Raw genomic sequence first — 17042 nt, 5'->3', positions numbered from 1 at the left:
GGTGGCGGGCGCGGCCGAGGCGGCCTGGGGCGGGCTGGCGGCGCGTGCGCGAGGCGAGCGTCGGTGTCGGTATCGCGCGGCCGTTGCCCGTCAGGCTGTGAGGAAGCCCGCCGGCGGGCCGCCTCGGCTGAGGGCGGCGGGCCCGCGACCCAGCCGTCGGCACAGGAGCGGTAACGCAGCCACCTCCCCACCGGGAGTTTCAAGGATAAGGCTTTTATTTTGAAAGGTTGACCCATATAACCTGAACGTGTGATTATTAGGAGGCAAACAAGTCAAAGGTTACGTGCTGTCTAAAAAAATGTTACCTTTTCTTGACATACATCATGTGTGTAGATGCCCTACAAGCTAGCAGAGCCTTCTGATCGAGAGTGTTTCAAGGCTAATAAACAGCCCGTTATTGCTGGAATAACATGGCACCGAGGCACTCACCAACAAACTTTCTTTGACTTAAAGTTTTGCTGTTTTTCCAGCACAGCTATTTATTTATTGCATGTGACCAACGTGAAGCAGCTGGCGTGTCAGCTGTGGACAGCAGAATCCACGGGTACAGGATTTCCAGATTACCACACAGGAAGCAGATGAAACAACACCAAGCTTCACAGGAAGGTTCTCCAGCTCTGAACACCACCGCTGCCTGACCTACCTATGATAAATACCATGCATCCAACTACTTGCTTTATTTTTTTCAGGCGCTGTAGCAGCATTGGAATAAACACAGGAGAAAAGCACTAGGATATAAATATTTTTTTCTGACTCAACTTCCTAAATGTTTGTCACCCATGTTAACGAGCTTAATCACAATCCCTAGGATGTAATGCAATTCCAAAATGAGGGCAAAGACGACCACATTTCTGGCACCAAAACTGCAATACTTTCCCAACCCAGCTCACCAGCTTGATGGAGAGGAAAAAGAGGAGTAGGGATGAAACCGTAAAAGCAAAAACACGTCTGTACTGAATTGTTCGATCTTCTACATGGTGCTTTTCAGACTCATTCAAGATTGTACGTAAAGAATAGATACTTCACTGAACAACTTTCAAGTTCATTTACATGTTGCTAAAAGCTAAGAGTATTTTTGTGTACCGTTTTGCACTGAAAAATGGAGTCCACCCTCAAAATCCATACTTGCACCACAGCAAAGCTCAAACAAAAACTAATTTCATAAGGAAATGATGCCAGCAATAATTCTGATTAGTCTTTTGAGGAAGTATGGACACACGCAGAAGCACGATGCATTACTGCTCCTAGGAGTATTTGCAGCATCCTGCAGAAGCCACCTCTCCAGATATTCGATACAATCAGCCAGCTCCTGCTGGTTTCATCCATTCCTATGCTTCTCACCACAAAAACAAAAGTACTTACCAGTAAAAAAAGCAGGTATTTCCATCACCTCCAGCTACTGTCAGATTCATTATCTTCCAGCTAGTCTTTCAAATGCCAGCTCCCAAATCAGTCTACAGTTACAACTCTCCTCCCCTCCTCGAGGGCCCACAGAGGTGCAGGCCCCTCGCGTTAAGTGCTTCTCCGTAACTTGGAGGGGCAGAGGGAAAAGCGAGCCTTGCTGCCCTCGCTGCCCAGAAACACCAGAGGAGATGCGCCATCGCAGTGCAGAGAACAGGACAGCGTGGGGCCCTGCCACACTACTCGACACCCCCCTCCCTGAGCAGCCAGGCCTTTTGAAGCACAATGCAAAATGAAAAAAACCATGTGCATATACATACATATGTATGTTTATAAATTTCATTGTTAAAATCAGAATCCTAATGTAGAAGGCAGAGAATGGTAATAGCAGTAGCTCAGTGTAGAAAACTATTAATCACCTCCCATACATTAAGTGAGCTATAGAAAGCCAGTTGTTTTCTGTATGCTTCAATATATGACACGGACCACGCCGCAATGTGATTAATTCTTCCTACGCTGAGATTGTCTTAGCAGATTCACAGAAAATTAAATGCCCAGGCTAACTTCAAAGCACCTTTAAAAGCAGTTTAATTGGTCTGTGCACTTAGAACAGACATAGAGACACAGATCTTACATGTTAAGCCTCCACCCATCCATCATACCTAATTTAATAAATGCATCTCAAACTTTTTTCTTATGCATTAATAAAAGAATTAGTCTGATAGATGGCAAAACTGCTCTAATCAGCAATGCATTTAAGTACATACAACACTAGTTTTATGTAATATATATTTTCAATGAAATTCTTTAAAACATTAACAGTATACTCATGAATAACTATTTTTAACTAAAGAAAAAAAATCACATGCATGCAATAATTGGGTACTATGTTAAGCAAGCAAAAGATGGATGGCAGGTATCAAACTTTTTTCCTAGTCCAATTCTTTAATGCATAAAGGGGTGTGTCTGCTAATTTTAGGAAAAGCTTGCAAAAAAAAAAAAAGGGGGGGTGGGGGGGAGCAAAGAAATCTTTGGAGTACTTGAGTGTGCTAAAACAGGATGGCCAAATGTCCTAGGCACAGAACACCTCGATGAATAATTGAAACAAATTAACCTTAAGGACTACAGCATTGAGAAAAATGGAGCTTTTACCTCTCCAATCCCCTCCAGTATTTCTGAGGTAATATTTTTATATGGTGCTTTTCATTCAGGTATCACAGAGGAGTTAACAGGATAAATAGTACTTGATCAGGCTAGTGTATCAGAGGGTGGGCAGCACTACGGGGCCTCACAGGGCCGGGGCCGATGGCTGCTGCAGTTCCCACAAGGGAGTTCGTGCAGTGAAACACCCTCCTTTCCCCGCAAGGTAGCCTCACGCTAGCATTGTCGCCAATGCTTTTATAGATGTCTCATTCATTTTTCCTTGGAAAACTAGCTCCCTCCCTCTGATTTGTGTCTGATTTATATAGGAGACTTGAGTCTTTTACAGATATTTGAAAAATTACAGACAAAATATAAAATATATTACTATTTAAATAGACTAATCACTGAAGGCAAAACTAATTATTTCAAAGGAAAAACGGACCACGAAGTCCCTGCAGAGTACTAAAATAATTTCTGTTAACTGTACACATCTGCTATAATTTCAGTTATAGTAACTTGACACTGCCATTATTCCACCAAAATAATCTAAGACACCACTAACGACTCCAGTTTGTTTAAGACATCCCAGTAACCTGTTTGGTAGAGCAGTGCTCACATCCTGGCTTTTCAGAGGGGAGCAGGAAGAGAGGCAAGCTAGTAACCGGGTTTTCAAAGGGTTAAGAGCATCTCAACCACTAGGCTATATAATTGGGAGGGGGCAACAACATAAAAGTGATGAGCATACTTTCAATTTGACTTTGAGAAATTTATAGCATGATCCCTTGGTTAACATTTACTGCAGGTGAGCATCACGCAAAAAATTGCCATCAGCAGAACGGTTTGACTTCCATAGCTTCAGCCGATTTGTGTGTATGTACAAAGATTTGGTTCTAGATTTGCATTATTCTAGGTCTGACTTACTGCAGAAAAAGAGTGTCTCAGTTTTCGTGAAAAAAATGAAGTAACCTTGTGTCTTTATAAGAAACATTATCTTTTAAAAGATAATGTGTAACTAATGCAGTCTTATTTAACATGCAAGATGCATGCAGAGAATCTACATTTTGGGTTTAACCCAGACTGTACCAATTTGCCATGTTGTCAACATGTACCAAGGAAAATGCATCAGCACACAAAAGCTGATGGTCCCACTAACTCCTAAGCATGTGAGCTGTCTCCTCAACATTAGTTACGCAAATTTAAGCCTCTGTAGAATCCTGCTCTAATTTGACATTTGTTTTGTATTTGTTTGTATTTGGCATTTTATTCTGCCCCGCAATTTTCACAACCACAAGTAGTTTTGCATAGAAGGAAATTATGCATACATATTCTGTTTTTTTTTAAAACTTTATTAAATTACGCAGTAAGAACCCATCTCCACACAAGTGTTTCATTTCTGGATAGCAGAGGTATAATACATGAGCCACAAGTGAGTGCATTACCCCTCCCTTCCCCCCAGCTTCCAAGAAATAAAACAGCATGTATAATACACTCTTGTTACTATGGTACTCCAAACAGATTGTTCATAAGGTTATTTTTAACTGGAGAAAAATAAAAAGGACCAACAGTGTCAAGTGTCTTGTTCTGCATATGAATGTTCCTCACTGCAACATTCAAACACCTTCTTTCTTGCAATGCATGGCGTGGCAGAGGGTTCAGGAAGCAATGGCAGTGGAATGCATTTGCACGGGTATCGTTAGATATAAAGCCTGTGACTTCCCTAGAGTTAATCAGGCAATCAGAATGCAAAAAAGGCCATGTGTCTGTGGAAAATTCTTACACTTCAAAGTGCATGTCCACGAAAAGTTGGCAACAGAGGAGAAAAGTGAATTCTAAGAGCTACTGAGGAGGCAGAGCAGTTAGCATAGTGCAAATACTGAAAATAATACAAGTTTGTCCATTACTTATGCTTGGTGTTAATTTATGTTATCTGAAAATTACTAGCCAAGCTTTCTACTCAGATGAACCGCTGCAAATCCATCCAATTAAATGAATTTTATGCCAGTAGTGGGCTTGGCTCAAATCCTTTAATACTTAGATTTTGATTGAAAAAATAACGTATTTAAAGTGTGGTTTTACTCTGAAAAGTAACTAAAATGGCATAAAGGATCTTCCCCTGTCTATCGTTTTTCAGCAACTGTGCGTAATGAATTCACCAAGTTTATAAAAGAGAAACTTTTTATACATAGCTACACAAATTTATCTGGGTTGAGAACGCCAGTGTGCATTTCTGCTTTAGCTATCAGCACCTGTAAGATTCTGTAGTTGTAACTGCATTGTGTTAGGTTTATTTGCTCTAAGAAAAAGAAGTTGCCCTTTTCTAAAGGTGTCCCACTTTAAAAAGGAAGCAAGAAGTCTTTTAGACAACCGGCAGACAAGCAGGACATCAATTTAAGTAAGAAGATGCCATTTTTAGAGAGACTCTTCTGACCAGAATCACACTTTAAGTGCAGAATTGATTAAGAAAAGAAAAAAACCTTGGTGGAAGATTCACTATGGATGCATTATTGAACAACCATCTATAGAAGTAATACGGCAAAGGAAAATTACTTTGCAGAAATCTTTACAGATCTAGTTGAACAAAAATTGGAGAGTCCTTCATTTCTTGGATTATATCTATACCCCTGTGAACTGAAGCACTATAATTTACAAGTGTAAACTAAAAGTATTAGGAAAGTGAAGTAAAAAGCATATCACTCTACCTCCACCAGAACATCACTTTATTGTTTATCTGTCATCAACAATGTAAAACTCTACTAGATACTCTATCCTGGTTTTTAAAAAGGTAAAGATTACATTGGATTAGCTACGTCGTACGAAAGAAACTACAGCAATCACAGTAGAATGAGATTGGAGGGACAATTTGAATTACAAAAAAGTGTACACTGCAAGCAGAGGGAAGTGCACATTAAATCAAATGCCTGTAGGATTCATTACTTTTAAATGCACAGTGACAATTTTGAGAAACTGTACATAATAGAATCACAGAAATGACTTTAAAATAACCAAAATTACATTTTGCATTTGACCAGCCAACTCATAAGTAATCATTGATGTTCTATATTTTCAGTGCTTTTGGAAAATTTGTTTACCAAACAAAATTTAAGTTGTTAATTTGACTAAACTGTGAAGTAGAAGGATTGAAATAAAAAGTATATTGGAAGTACGCCTAACCTACAAGAATAAGCCAAGGGGGGTGTATGCAAGGAGAGGCTGGGAGGGAGGAGAGAAAGGAAAGAGGAAAGGGAGAAGAGAACAAAGGCTTTTTCTTCTATCTCAGAAGTTCTTCCAATGCAGCGTATATCTGATGTACAGCTCTTTGCTTTCAGTCCATTTCTGAAGTTTACATTTTGTAGCCTTTTTCCGTACTCACTGGTCGACTCGACCAGCACTGTTGCCACGCAACAAGAGTAACAAGAATCTGAATGCATCAAATCTTCCCTTACTGTGATTTCTTCATGGCCCCATTTTTTCTGTTTTCTTTGAACAGGGTTCGGTGTTTCCTGAATTGTTCACAGGGTCAGGTGGAATTGAGTTCCAAATCACTCTGCGGTTTGTAGCATCCCGATTTCTTTCTGCAGCTAACCCCCAGACACGTTTGCAGTTCTTCCGTAGCAGAAAGACAAACCGTGTTGTTCAAGCGGTGAGCTTTCACCCTTGACCGTGGGGGTTGCAGACCATTGTGTTTAGCGTATCCCTGAGTGCAGCTATCCTGCAGGATTCACTTCCCAGTGCACCGAGATTTCCTAGGTTTCCTCAGATTAAGCCCCAGTATGCATTACCACCGACTGTGGTGCGGCTATGGATGCCTGAGGCCGAGTTGATTCTGGTGGATGTCTGACCTCGCTGAACCAGACTGATCTGCTTTCTCCCTACTCATACCCAGGCAGTCCAACCTTCATACAGCTGAGCCAAGTTATCTAGATTAGTTGCTTCCTTAATCACAAAGTCAACCTATTAAAAAGGTCAAACAAGTAATTAAAAATAAGCTAGATTTTTAAAAGTGTTTAAGTGATCTTAAAATTTACTGTTGCATGTCATGTGCAAATACAAAATTTCAGTGAGAAAATCTATAGTAACTGTAAACGTAATCTTACATAACTTTGTGTAGTCCACATAAGAAACAGGACTTTGTACAGCAGGGGCAAAAAAAGATCACGCATCATCTCATTCATAGCCCCCATCTTGAAAATAGTCACAACATTCTCAAATTTACATGGACATCTGGGTCCCCTGACTCAGTTTCCCAGAGACAGGAGCGCGGTTGTGTTATGCTAGTAAACAGAGACAAGCTCTGTCCCTTAGACAGCTGTACAGATCTCGTTCTCCCTGGGTATCAACAGCTGTGTAACAAATGTTAGCTTACTGATATACGAAAGGCAATTTTATCCAATTCATGAGTTTTATATAAATCTATGATGTAGAAAACAAAAGCATTTGATTAAAAAAAATGAATGCAGCAATACAAGGCAGCAGCATACCTCCTTGATTTGCGCTGGATTATAAATCACACATCTTCAAAAGGGACCCCTCATTCACAATAGGATTTTAGTGTTTAAGGCATACTTCAGCATACATATGCACGTGCTTACTACCAAATATTTAAAGCAAGGACCAGTACTAGAACTTTATTATTTTCAACTCACCTGTTCAGCAACAGACATTCTCCTGTTGGGATCCACATCTCGGCCCTCTAACTTGGCTTTGACTCGCTTCCACACGCTAACTGCATATGAATTCCTTTCCTGCACAGCTAAAGGTACAAAATAAAATTAATGTAATTTTACATGCCCGCACAGAAGCCCACTGAGGTGTTTTGGGGTGGTTTGTTGTTGTCAGTGGAGAGTTTTCTGGTTGTTTGTGGTTTTGTTTGTTTGTTTGTTTGATTGTTCTGGGTTGTTTTTTTGTTTTTGTTTTTGTTTGTTTTGGGTGGTTTTTTTTTTTTTTTTAACTTTTTTATTTAAAGCCCTACATTTACCTTTTCCTGTTTTAGGGTCCCTGGCTGTCTTCTTGGGACTACAGGCAACACTTTTGCCAGTTCCTGGGACTGTGCTTGGAGGAGTATCTGCTGACGTGGCAAGATTTTTCTGAATTAGCTTTCTTGCATTCTGCGACATCACCTCTGGCTGAGTTTTCTGCCCTGTATTGCTACGTACAGCTGTAAAGAAAGTTTAAAAGCGCTTAAAGTATTCAAAATAATATATTATAGATGCAAGAAAAAGCACAATTAAATGCGTATCAAATGCAGCTATCAGTACTTCAGTACAAATGCATTTTAAACTCTGCACCAGTTTTTCTCTCTTCAATCTTTCCGTTTTCTAATTTCTTTTACTTCACAAACAAGAGGTTTTGTTCCATTGCAAAACATGTATTTACATTAAGCAAATTTTTACAGGCTCTCGTATCCTCTAATTCTATAATTTTGTATGGCAGTTATACAATGCAATTCTTGTTCTTGATAGAAATCACAAACCTGCACTTAATCCAAATATTGACAGTAGAAAAATCCTTTAAACAGAAAGCAATCTATGGTCATGAGAAACTTTATTCATGTTTTTAACTGTAAAGTAATGAAAATTTTGCCATCATGAATGCATTTGTAGGGTTTCAGGATTAATTCCAAAGTCACCATAAATTTTAATACTAATTTCAACAGAAATTACAGTTCAGTTGATATACATGACAATGCGTTCCATGTACTCTGGGCTTTGTGGAGTAAATCCAGATCTCGAAGGCTATTCAAAGGCTATGATCAAGCGGTCATTCAGTACTGTATGCTGAATTACTTGAATTTTATAGGCTTTTATAATCTTATAGAGATTGTCTGTATTTCAAAATTTAGTAAAAGTTATGATCCCCTCTCTAATATCAATTCCTGATGTTTTAATGTTTGTACTTTTTCAAGTATTACCTGCAGCAAAGGTTGGCTGATATGTAGCAGCTGACGTTGGGCTTGAGCATTCATTTGATGTATCCGTGACTAAGGGTGATGCAAAACCCACTAGATTATTGTAGACACTAGGAAACATAATGGAGTTGATAAATATTCATGCAACTACTTGACTTACTGAAAACTCAGAAAGACAGTTCAGTCAAATTTTGCAAAAAGATTTCTGCATTCTAAGACAACCACCAAGGACATACCCCGCGCTGTGTTTCTGCTATATACAAGTAGAGAAGCAAAATGCCCTCATTTGAGAGAAGGTAACTTTCTTACCTTTGGCTCTGTGTTTTTAGTTCTTTCAAGGTGGGAGTTATTTCCTGCAACATTTCAACATGTTCCTGACTGCGGACTTGACCCATAACCTGAACTAATGTAAACAAAACTGTCTGAATATTATCTTGCCACGATTTATATTCGCCCAAGAACTGCCTAACGCTATTCTCATAGGGAACATCTTCACCATCTGCCAAAGCCGCTTCTTCATCCTGTAATGAAGATGTGCAAAAAGGTTAACTGCTATATTTTGGCTAAGAAACTGAAGTTGAGCATTTCTTAGCCTTTTCAGCCCCTCAGTTTGTCATTGAACTACAAATAACCATAATTTTCCATAGTTACATTTCAAGAAAATAAATTTGAAAAAGATCAAATGTTTTACTGATTAAAAACCAAGAGGATTTGTAAACACAAGGAAAACATTTCAACCGCCAAATGACAGAAAATGTTTAATTCAACCAAAGCCTGATTAGCCTAACTCTAGAAATAAAGCTTTATGAATTCTTAGGGATGAAATGAATTTTATGTCTTGAACTCCATATGCATGAAACACATTTCACTGTATCTAGATACTTCAAAAAGCACATAGTTACAAGTGTTATTTTTCTTAAACTATACTGACATGGGTTTGAGGAATAAATTTAATTAAGTTTTAGGCATACCTTTGCCATAGCTTTCAGTAGATGTTTGACATCTCCAAGTTGCCTGTTATGACCCGTGAGCACAGTTTTAATACTATCCACCAGATTCTGAATTGTTTCACAAACTGTTTCTATTTGCTGTTCTCTTTCCGTTTGTACTGTTCTCTGTGTAGATATTTCCTGGGTCAACTGCTTGTGAGCTGAGTGAAGCCATTCAGAGCTGCCAATAGGATGTTCAAGCCCAGTGCCCTAAAAATAACAGAAACATTTTTGTATCTGTATCCAGAGATAAAATTCAATTACTGCGTAGATGCTACTGCCAAGTGCTTAGCAGCTGATGGAATAAACTCTGTAATCCACAACCCATTAGAAGGTATACATAGCATTAATTTAGAATGAAAGACAAAAGTGAGAACTCATGATTACAGCGATTCTGTAACATTACATATTTTGCTTTGACCTTTACTTACCACTCTCTGAAGTAGGCGAAGCTCCAGTTCAGAGACTGAACTGTTGAACTGCGACGCAAATGAGCACATTTGTTGACAGCGTTTGAGAAGTTCAAATAATGCAGCATCAAGATTTAAGGCTTCTGCTGTTCTAGTACGTAAACTTTCAAAATGAATGATATTACTGCAGAGGAAAGTGACCTGAAAATCAAAGCAAGAGTGAGAAAAATTATTCCAATTAAACTGTCTATTATACAAACTGCATTTGTTCCATGTCCTTAGAAGGGAGAATTTTAAATACAGCAGTAATGCTGCTGTTATAGTAGCAGTATCATTTCAGGGTCATCCAACCCTGCAGCAATTCTCTCAGAGATTATTCATATTGCTTTTAAAGTGGGATTCCCAGAAGTATTTGGTTGTCTATGTTTGCTCTTTAGATGCTGAGGAGGAAAAATACCTCTACATAAATCTCAAGCAGGAAATAAAGAGTGAACACACTTATCAGGTCAATAGTACTACACTTATGTATATAGTACCTGACTTGCTCTTTGACTTTCTTTCAGTACAAGGTTTCTTCTTTCAGCAATAGTGGCATCAAAATCTTGCAAGACTGGTGCCAGTGCAGGATTAGCACCTCCTGCCCATTTTAAACGCTGCTCAATACTTGCTTCAAGTGCTGCTAGTTTCTCCTGCATTGGGGAAGAAGAAGAAAAAAAACCACACATACATAGATATAGATAATTCATACTGATAGATATCATCTTAAGCCTAAATGCCTAACTTTAAAAAACACATATAACACATGCAGACACATTCTTATACCCATATATATAAACGAATGTGGTATTCGTGATTGACAAATGTTAGCTTATGCTGTTTAAAAGTTTATTTTCACACATCACAACTAGATTTGATTGTTATGGAAATAAGAAGTCACCTGTCTAGATTTTAACCCACCAGAAAAAAAATACAAAAGCACGTTAAAAGTAATCACATTTCTAGACTAAAATGATATAAAATCATAGGAGTCCTGAATTATTTTACAAATAATCTTCAAAAAAATGATTACAAACAGTACCTTCACAATTAAAAAGGAAATTAAAATTCAAGAAGCTAAGCAGTATTTATTTTAAACAATTAAACATTCTATATTACTGATACCCAAAAGTCTAAAAAGCTGAGCCAAGCCACAGCACACAGAAACCTTAATACACAGAATAACTGATTTGCTCAGATCTACAAAGGAAGCTTCTGACACTTAGCTAGTAAAAGTAAGGATGATAGTAAGGATTATCTAAGTCAGACAAAGCATGGGAGCATGATCAGCCTTCAGAAGGAACGGTACTTTCACATATTCATATTTTCGCTCATGAAGCAGATTTACTGATATTCCAGAGAGAATATTTTGTATGAGACAGCAAAATCAAACAATGTAACAGTACACATCAGACAGACTGAAAGACATCAATGAAAATACCACTAAATTTGTGCTTCAATAGCAAGAGAGACAACGTAATCTGGACACGGCAGATAATTTTGCAGTATGTGTTAGAGTCACATTCCAATATGCTGCTGAATAAACCTCCAAAAAATAGTAGTACCTGGACTGTTGCAATTGAAGCTTCAATCTGACTGAGCGTATGAAGTTTCTTTTTCATGCTGGCTAAAATTGCAGAACGAGGTGGAGGAGTAACAGAAATAGCTTGTGGGCGACTGATGAGGAGATCTTCATGCTGCCACTTTAAGAAAATAATGAGAACACTTGATTATCAATATTGCTCAGCACAAAACACTGTGCTTCACAAACAGCAATTCTAGTACACTTTATAAGTAAGGGCATTTTAAAAGGGCTAGGTGTCAAGACGATACCAGCATGCTTAAAAGTTCTAAATCATTAGAGAGTGTTAAATTATATAAGTAGTTGTAAACTATGTTTTGCAGGCTTGGATATTTATACCATTAATCAGTCACTAACTTATTACAAGTGATTTACACACATTTCCTTGATCTAAAGGAAAACCCATCAACATTCAGAAACAATTCACTTGTGATGCATTAATACCAAGACAATTTTGCTTACCAGTCTATGAAATGGTTTATTAACTGACATGGAGAAAGCCTTTACCCTTAACCTACAAATCACTACAAAATGAAGATCAACGATACTACAATACAACTGGATACCAGAATACAGTTCAAGGTATACAATGGCATTTATTTAAAGCCTCAGAAGAACATTTTCAGGATTGATACTGCTGCTGTTTATAGTTTTCATGAGGCAAACAGTGGAGCAAGGAGATAGTTCATGCATTAAAACTTTGAGGGAAAGGTACAAGACTACATTCAGCAACGCACACCCTCTGTTTTAAGCACTCTCCTCCCTTAAAGTTATAGTCTGTTTGAAAAAAGGGGGAGAATGGGTCAACATTGCTAGTAAGAAAGCCAGTGAATGACTTCTTTTCCAATAAATTACTTAATGGTTATTGAAAAAAAATTAAATGTATTGACTCAAAAAAGAATTTACACATTGCCACACTTGCATCTTATAAAGCAGCTAGTCTTCAAAAGAAGCTAGCTGTAACACTTTTTTCCTTGTACATTTACAGAATAATTTAAAACCAAAATACTTTATCAAGTCGTTTAAATTCTCTCAAGCTCATTCAACAAAATATAAAGTTCTTGTTGTGCGCAGACACAGTAACTAAAGCTCACTTTCCACAGACACAATTTGGAGAGAAAGAACATGCGTTGCAGTCTTACCTGGAACATGGCAATATGCAACTGTACTCTCTGAAGACTGGTCTTACAAGATGAAATACTGGTTTCAAGTCTGCGCACTAAATCATGCTTCTTCCATGCTGTATCGTATGAACTAGCTAATACTGTTGCCCTGTTCATGACCAGCTGCGAGAACTTGCCAATTTGGATATTGTGCTCCACAGCTTTCTTGCACAGGTCATGCACAGAAACTTTGCTTTCTGCTCCAAAGTCTTTAGCTTCTACCTGAGCAATGATATCAACACCCAAAGCACTGATGAAACTGCACAAAGTAAGTCCCAAAGCTTGATTTGGAAGGCCAATTAAAAGCTGTCTCACAAAGTCAGCTGTAAAAGCCTTGATGGGTTTGGCCATTTGGTCTTCACTAAAACAAGAGTTTCTGTAAAGGGCTTTCACGTTGACAATTTGAACAGGTCCATTTACTGCATTCTGGTCTTCAAGTGAACTGATTCCTTTTAAAGGAAATAAATAGTATTTTTGTTATAAACAAAATATTTGATGCATCTAGAAAAATATTATCTGACTTATGAACACAGCGAGATTACAAGAATTAATTTTTAATTTCTGCATACTCGCCATATATGAAAGGTAAGTGACAGTAAAAGTGACCATTTTGCATTCTTCTCAAAAGGACACAAGATGAGAAGTGGACAAAGTGATACTGAATGTTTGATAACATTTATTTACCTGACAATGTTTTAGAAAAGGTACCACAGAGCCTGAAAAATTCTTTAATTGTTTGCAGTCTCTTCAGAAAGAAAATTTCCTCTAGAACTTGCCGATTATTGTCATCATCAAAGAAGTTAACTTGGGTGCTGCGGGCTTCCCTAATTATGTCAATCTTACGCCAAGCAACAGGTATTTCCATCTTGTTTAGCTGAGCAATGTAAAGGAAATAAATTAGTTTTGATTTTATAAATCTTTCATATTCCTGACTCAAAGAGTACTCGGAAAAGAACAAATCCATACCTTTTCAATCAATAAACCAAATGCAGTTTCCACTTGAGCAAACATTCCATCAAAAGCTACCAAAAGCATCTGACCAGCTGACATTTTGGGAGTTTCATCAACAGAACCATTTCTTGGCTGAATCAGCTCACCATACTGAGCATGAAGTACTCTTAAAAAAAAGAAAATTTACATGTTTTTGCTTAGTCTACAAGAAATAAATAGGATTTTCCTAAACTGATTGCTCCCACAGCTAGAGCAGATTGGAATTAAGTTGCACCTGAACAAGGTGAAATTTTTGCAGACTCCTCCTACCCTCCTGCCCCGCTTACCACATGAATCCTAATGCTGGTCTCATAAGAACAGCTAAGGATACCGTATCAGATGGGATCATATTGAAGGACCAGCTACAAAACTAACTTAAAGTACAGGTAGAAGACACAGATTGTACTTCCAATGAACATGGCAAAAAAGTTATGAATAGTAAGTGATGTAAGTATCACCTTTCCTTCCCTGAAAACCAAGTATTGGTTTTATAACATACACATATATAACTGACTGAATGGAGTATGGGGTAAAAAGGTGGAGGATGAGGTCTCGGGTTATGGCTGAGATGGTTTAAAAGCTTGCCGCTCCTGAGAGGGTGGTCTTATCCTCTCCCTCCCTTATATCACTTTTGACCCTCAACTAACAGGCTGAGCAGGCTTGCCAATGGGTAAACCAGGAAGAAAATTAACCTAAGAGAAAAAAAGTAAATTGTTTTCAACTGGTATAGCAGCCTTCATTGTAGCACTGATGAAGCCACCATAACTGGCTCCAGGGAAGCAGCAAGATCACTTCCACTCGGCAGGAAGCTTTTGAATTGGCTCAGTTGTCTACCAAGCACTTCCCCAGAAAGGTACTGTCCCACATTACAAGATGCACAAGTCTCTTTGTTTGGTTGGGCTTTTGTTTGTTTGTGGGTTGGTTTTTTGTTTGTTTGTTTGTTTTTTTAAATCAAGTCACTGATTCATTATGCAAAAGCTGCTCAAACCTCCTGACAAGAGGAGTGCCATGGTTACAAGCTCTCCCTTTCACAGGTTCCTCCCACAAACTAATGGACCAGTTCCTATTTTTAGCATCCCTTAACTTCAAACATAAAATCACAACTACATATTTTGGAAGACGTTGACTACCAAAAGTCAACTTCAAGCAGATGTAAATGTAAATTGCCATAGCTCTGTATTTCTATGTATGCACACGGATAAACAGACTAACACACAGAGAGGAAATGTGTGTGCTTTAGACACTGCACTCTGCTTAAGCATATTCTTGGGTAAGAAAAGCCTGTACGTCAAACATAATAAAATTTAGACAAACTAATGTTCTGCAGTCTTCATTATCTCATATCTGAACTAAAAACAAAAAGTGCTTTACCTTGCAACATCAATGTAATGAGTATGTGTTTCTTCCTCTAGTCCCATAGCAGCATTGCGTAAGTAGGCTTGAAGAGATTCAACCAACGTTTGCAGAGGGACTCCATCAGTTGTTTGTTCAATAAGATTATCTAATTCATGGAGCATACTTTCTAAAGTATACTCTCCTTTCATTAAGCACCTAAGCGCTTCAGGAAAAATGATCTGTCGGAAGTTTGAGTTCAATTCCTGTTGGGAAGTTAAGTATGCAAACATAAGAAATTTTCCCCTCTCAAAAAGTATCATACACAACATCTTTCTCATTTTAGTATTACACCACCCTGTGGTAGACATGGTCTAAAAGATAGCATGATGGTGGTCAGCCAAGGGCCAAAATCTATTTTTTTTTTTTTTTTTTTAATTTAAAGAAATCAGGAATACATTATATATACCCTGTACAAACCCGAAGGTTTGACATTTGCACAACGTAGCAAGAACTACCTCTATAGCATCAACAGCAATACCTTGCAGCAATCCTCAGCAGAGGATGAGTGGTACAGAGATCACACTTTGCAAATAAATTTCATCAAATTATGCAGCTTTTCTTTTCCATTACATAACTATAAATGAGCGAGTTAAATTATTTACTGAATTTATGATTTGCTAAACTGATTGGACTAGGCAAGGGAAAAGAATCAAAAACTTACCCGATAAGTGATTATTTTATACTATTATTTGCTATTATTGTCCTACTCATGCCACAGAAATCAATGCAGGTAAGAAAAACAGTACCTTAAGTGGCATAAAGCAATTTTCCCCAAGCAGAATGCATCAGAGGGCTAAAGGCAGCTACAGAAATAACCAACCAATGTGCTCTGTCTCCAAAATGAGACAAAACACGCCAAAAAAGATTAGTTATCTTGACTGCTCAGTGAGCTACACATCTTACTTAAGAGTTCACAAGGAGGACAACAATGCATGGGTGAAAGATCTCAACTGCAATGCAATGAAATTGCATGTATGTTTCTGAAAAATTTCTGAAAGGTTAATACTTTGAAAAGCGAAGAAACAAAGTGACAAAAATCTCAATGCACTTACACAGGTTGGTAGGAGAATATTTTTCAAATACAATACAGTGGAACCAAAAGCCTCAAAAAGCTATTTACACCAGCCACAGTTTATAAACCACCTAAGTATTCAGCAGATATTTTACTCAAGGTGCCACTAATGGGTTTTTTGTTTGTTTTATTAAAGTGGAAACATTTCTAAAACACAAAATTATAAATGCATTTTTCTCCTTCCCAATCTTGGAGATAGGAGCCTGTAAAACAGGTTTTCAGAATTTGTTTCAAACTACTTGTTTCAGGTGAAAATAAGTAAGGCTTAACAGGAGCAGAAAACAGGAAGAGCACAGTTTAAACAGTTTGGAAGTTGTTCTGGACTGCCAGCAACAGAATAAAAGAATGAAAGCAAGAACGAAGCTGGTGCGTCTATAAATCTGATACTAACTTCTTCCTCATGGTTACTTACTTGACAGTTTTTACAATTTGTCATGTATAGATCAAAATGGTTTCTTTCAACCAATAAAAATGTAAATGGCAGTAGCAAATGCCTGTTCAGCTCAGCCAAATACAGCAATCAAGACTAAGGTCCAACAAAAAAAATCTCAGCAGCATCATAAACAAACATTTAGCTGTTTAAGGAAGAAGCTGTTAAGAATGGCTTAGCTGAAGCCTTAGAAGATTGGGGATTATGAAAGAAAAAGTAACATAAAAGTAAGTATCACCTGAAGTGAGATATATACTCCATTCGCTAAGTGAACAGCTTCTGATGCTTCAATTGGGTTAGGAATATCTAAGTCCTGGGGTACAAGATGACACTGCTTCAGCAACTGCACAAGGCACGTAACATTCCCACTCATGCTGCAAAGCTCCTCCAAGAACCAGGCTCCATCTCTTGAAGTCAAATCAACCAGTTGCTCTCCAGCACTAGATGCTGCACCTTCCATCATCAGATTTCGCCTAGATGAATTATGACACTTAGTTAGACAACCTGCCTGCTATTGCATTCTCCA

The 17042-nt window shown here is 38.0% G+C and overlaps 1 protein-coding gene across 2 annotated transcripts in view; it reads right to left on the bottom strand.

Moving 5' to 3' along the window:
* Positions 1–5246: 5246 nt before the first annotated feature.
* The window catches only part of SMG1 (SMG1 nonsense mediated mRNA decay associated PI3K related kinase), a 69389-nt gene continuing 57593 nt past the window's right edge, over positions 5247–17042 (bottom strand). For both annotated transcript variants that reach the window (XM_075515113.1, XM_075515114.1), the window contains 14 exons: positions 16755–16989; positions 14991–15217; positions 13596–13746; positions 13314–13503; positions 12609–13078; positions 11450–11587; positions 10385–10537; positions 9870–10049; positions 9421–9648; positions 8759–8970; positions 8453–8559; positions 7520–7699; positions 7188–7294; positions 5247–6495 (listed from right to left, as the gene is read on the bottom strand). In XM_075515113.1, the coding sequence (XP_075371228.1) occupies positions 6418–6495; positions 7188–7294; positions 7520–7699; positions 8453–8559; positions 8759–8970; positions 9421–9648; positions 9870–10049; positions 10385–10537; positions 11450–11587; positions 12609–13078; positions 13314–13503; positions 13596–13746; positions 14991–15217; positions 16755–16989 (2656 nt within the window). In that variant the 3' untranslated portion in view covers positions 5247–6417. The remainder of the gene's footprint in view (positions 6496–7187; positions 7295–7519; positions 7700–8452; positions 8560–8758; positions 8971–9420; positions 9649–9869; positions 10050–10384; positions 10538–11449; positions 11588–12608; positions 13079–13313; positions 13504–13595; positions 13747–14990; positions 15218–16754; positions 16990–17042) is intronic.

Source organism: Mycteria americana, chromosome 12, assembly GCF_035582795.1.
Source record: "Mycteria americana isolate JAX WOST 10 ecotype Jacksonville Zoo and Gardens chromosome 12, USCA_MyAme_1.0, whole genome shotgun sequence".
NCBI lineage: Eukaryota > Metazoa > Chordata > Aves > Ciconiiformes > Ciconiidae > Mycteria > Mycteria americana.
Note: the sequence above shows the minus strand (reverse complement) of the source record. Positions and strands in the feature narration are given on the sequence as shown.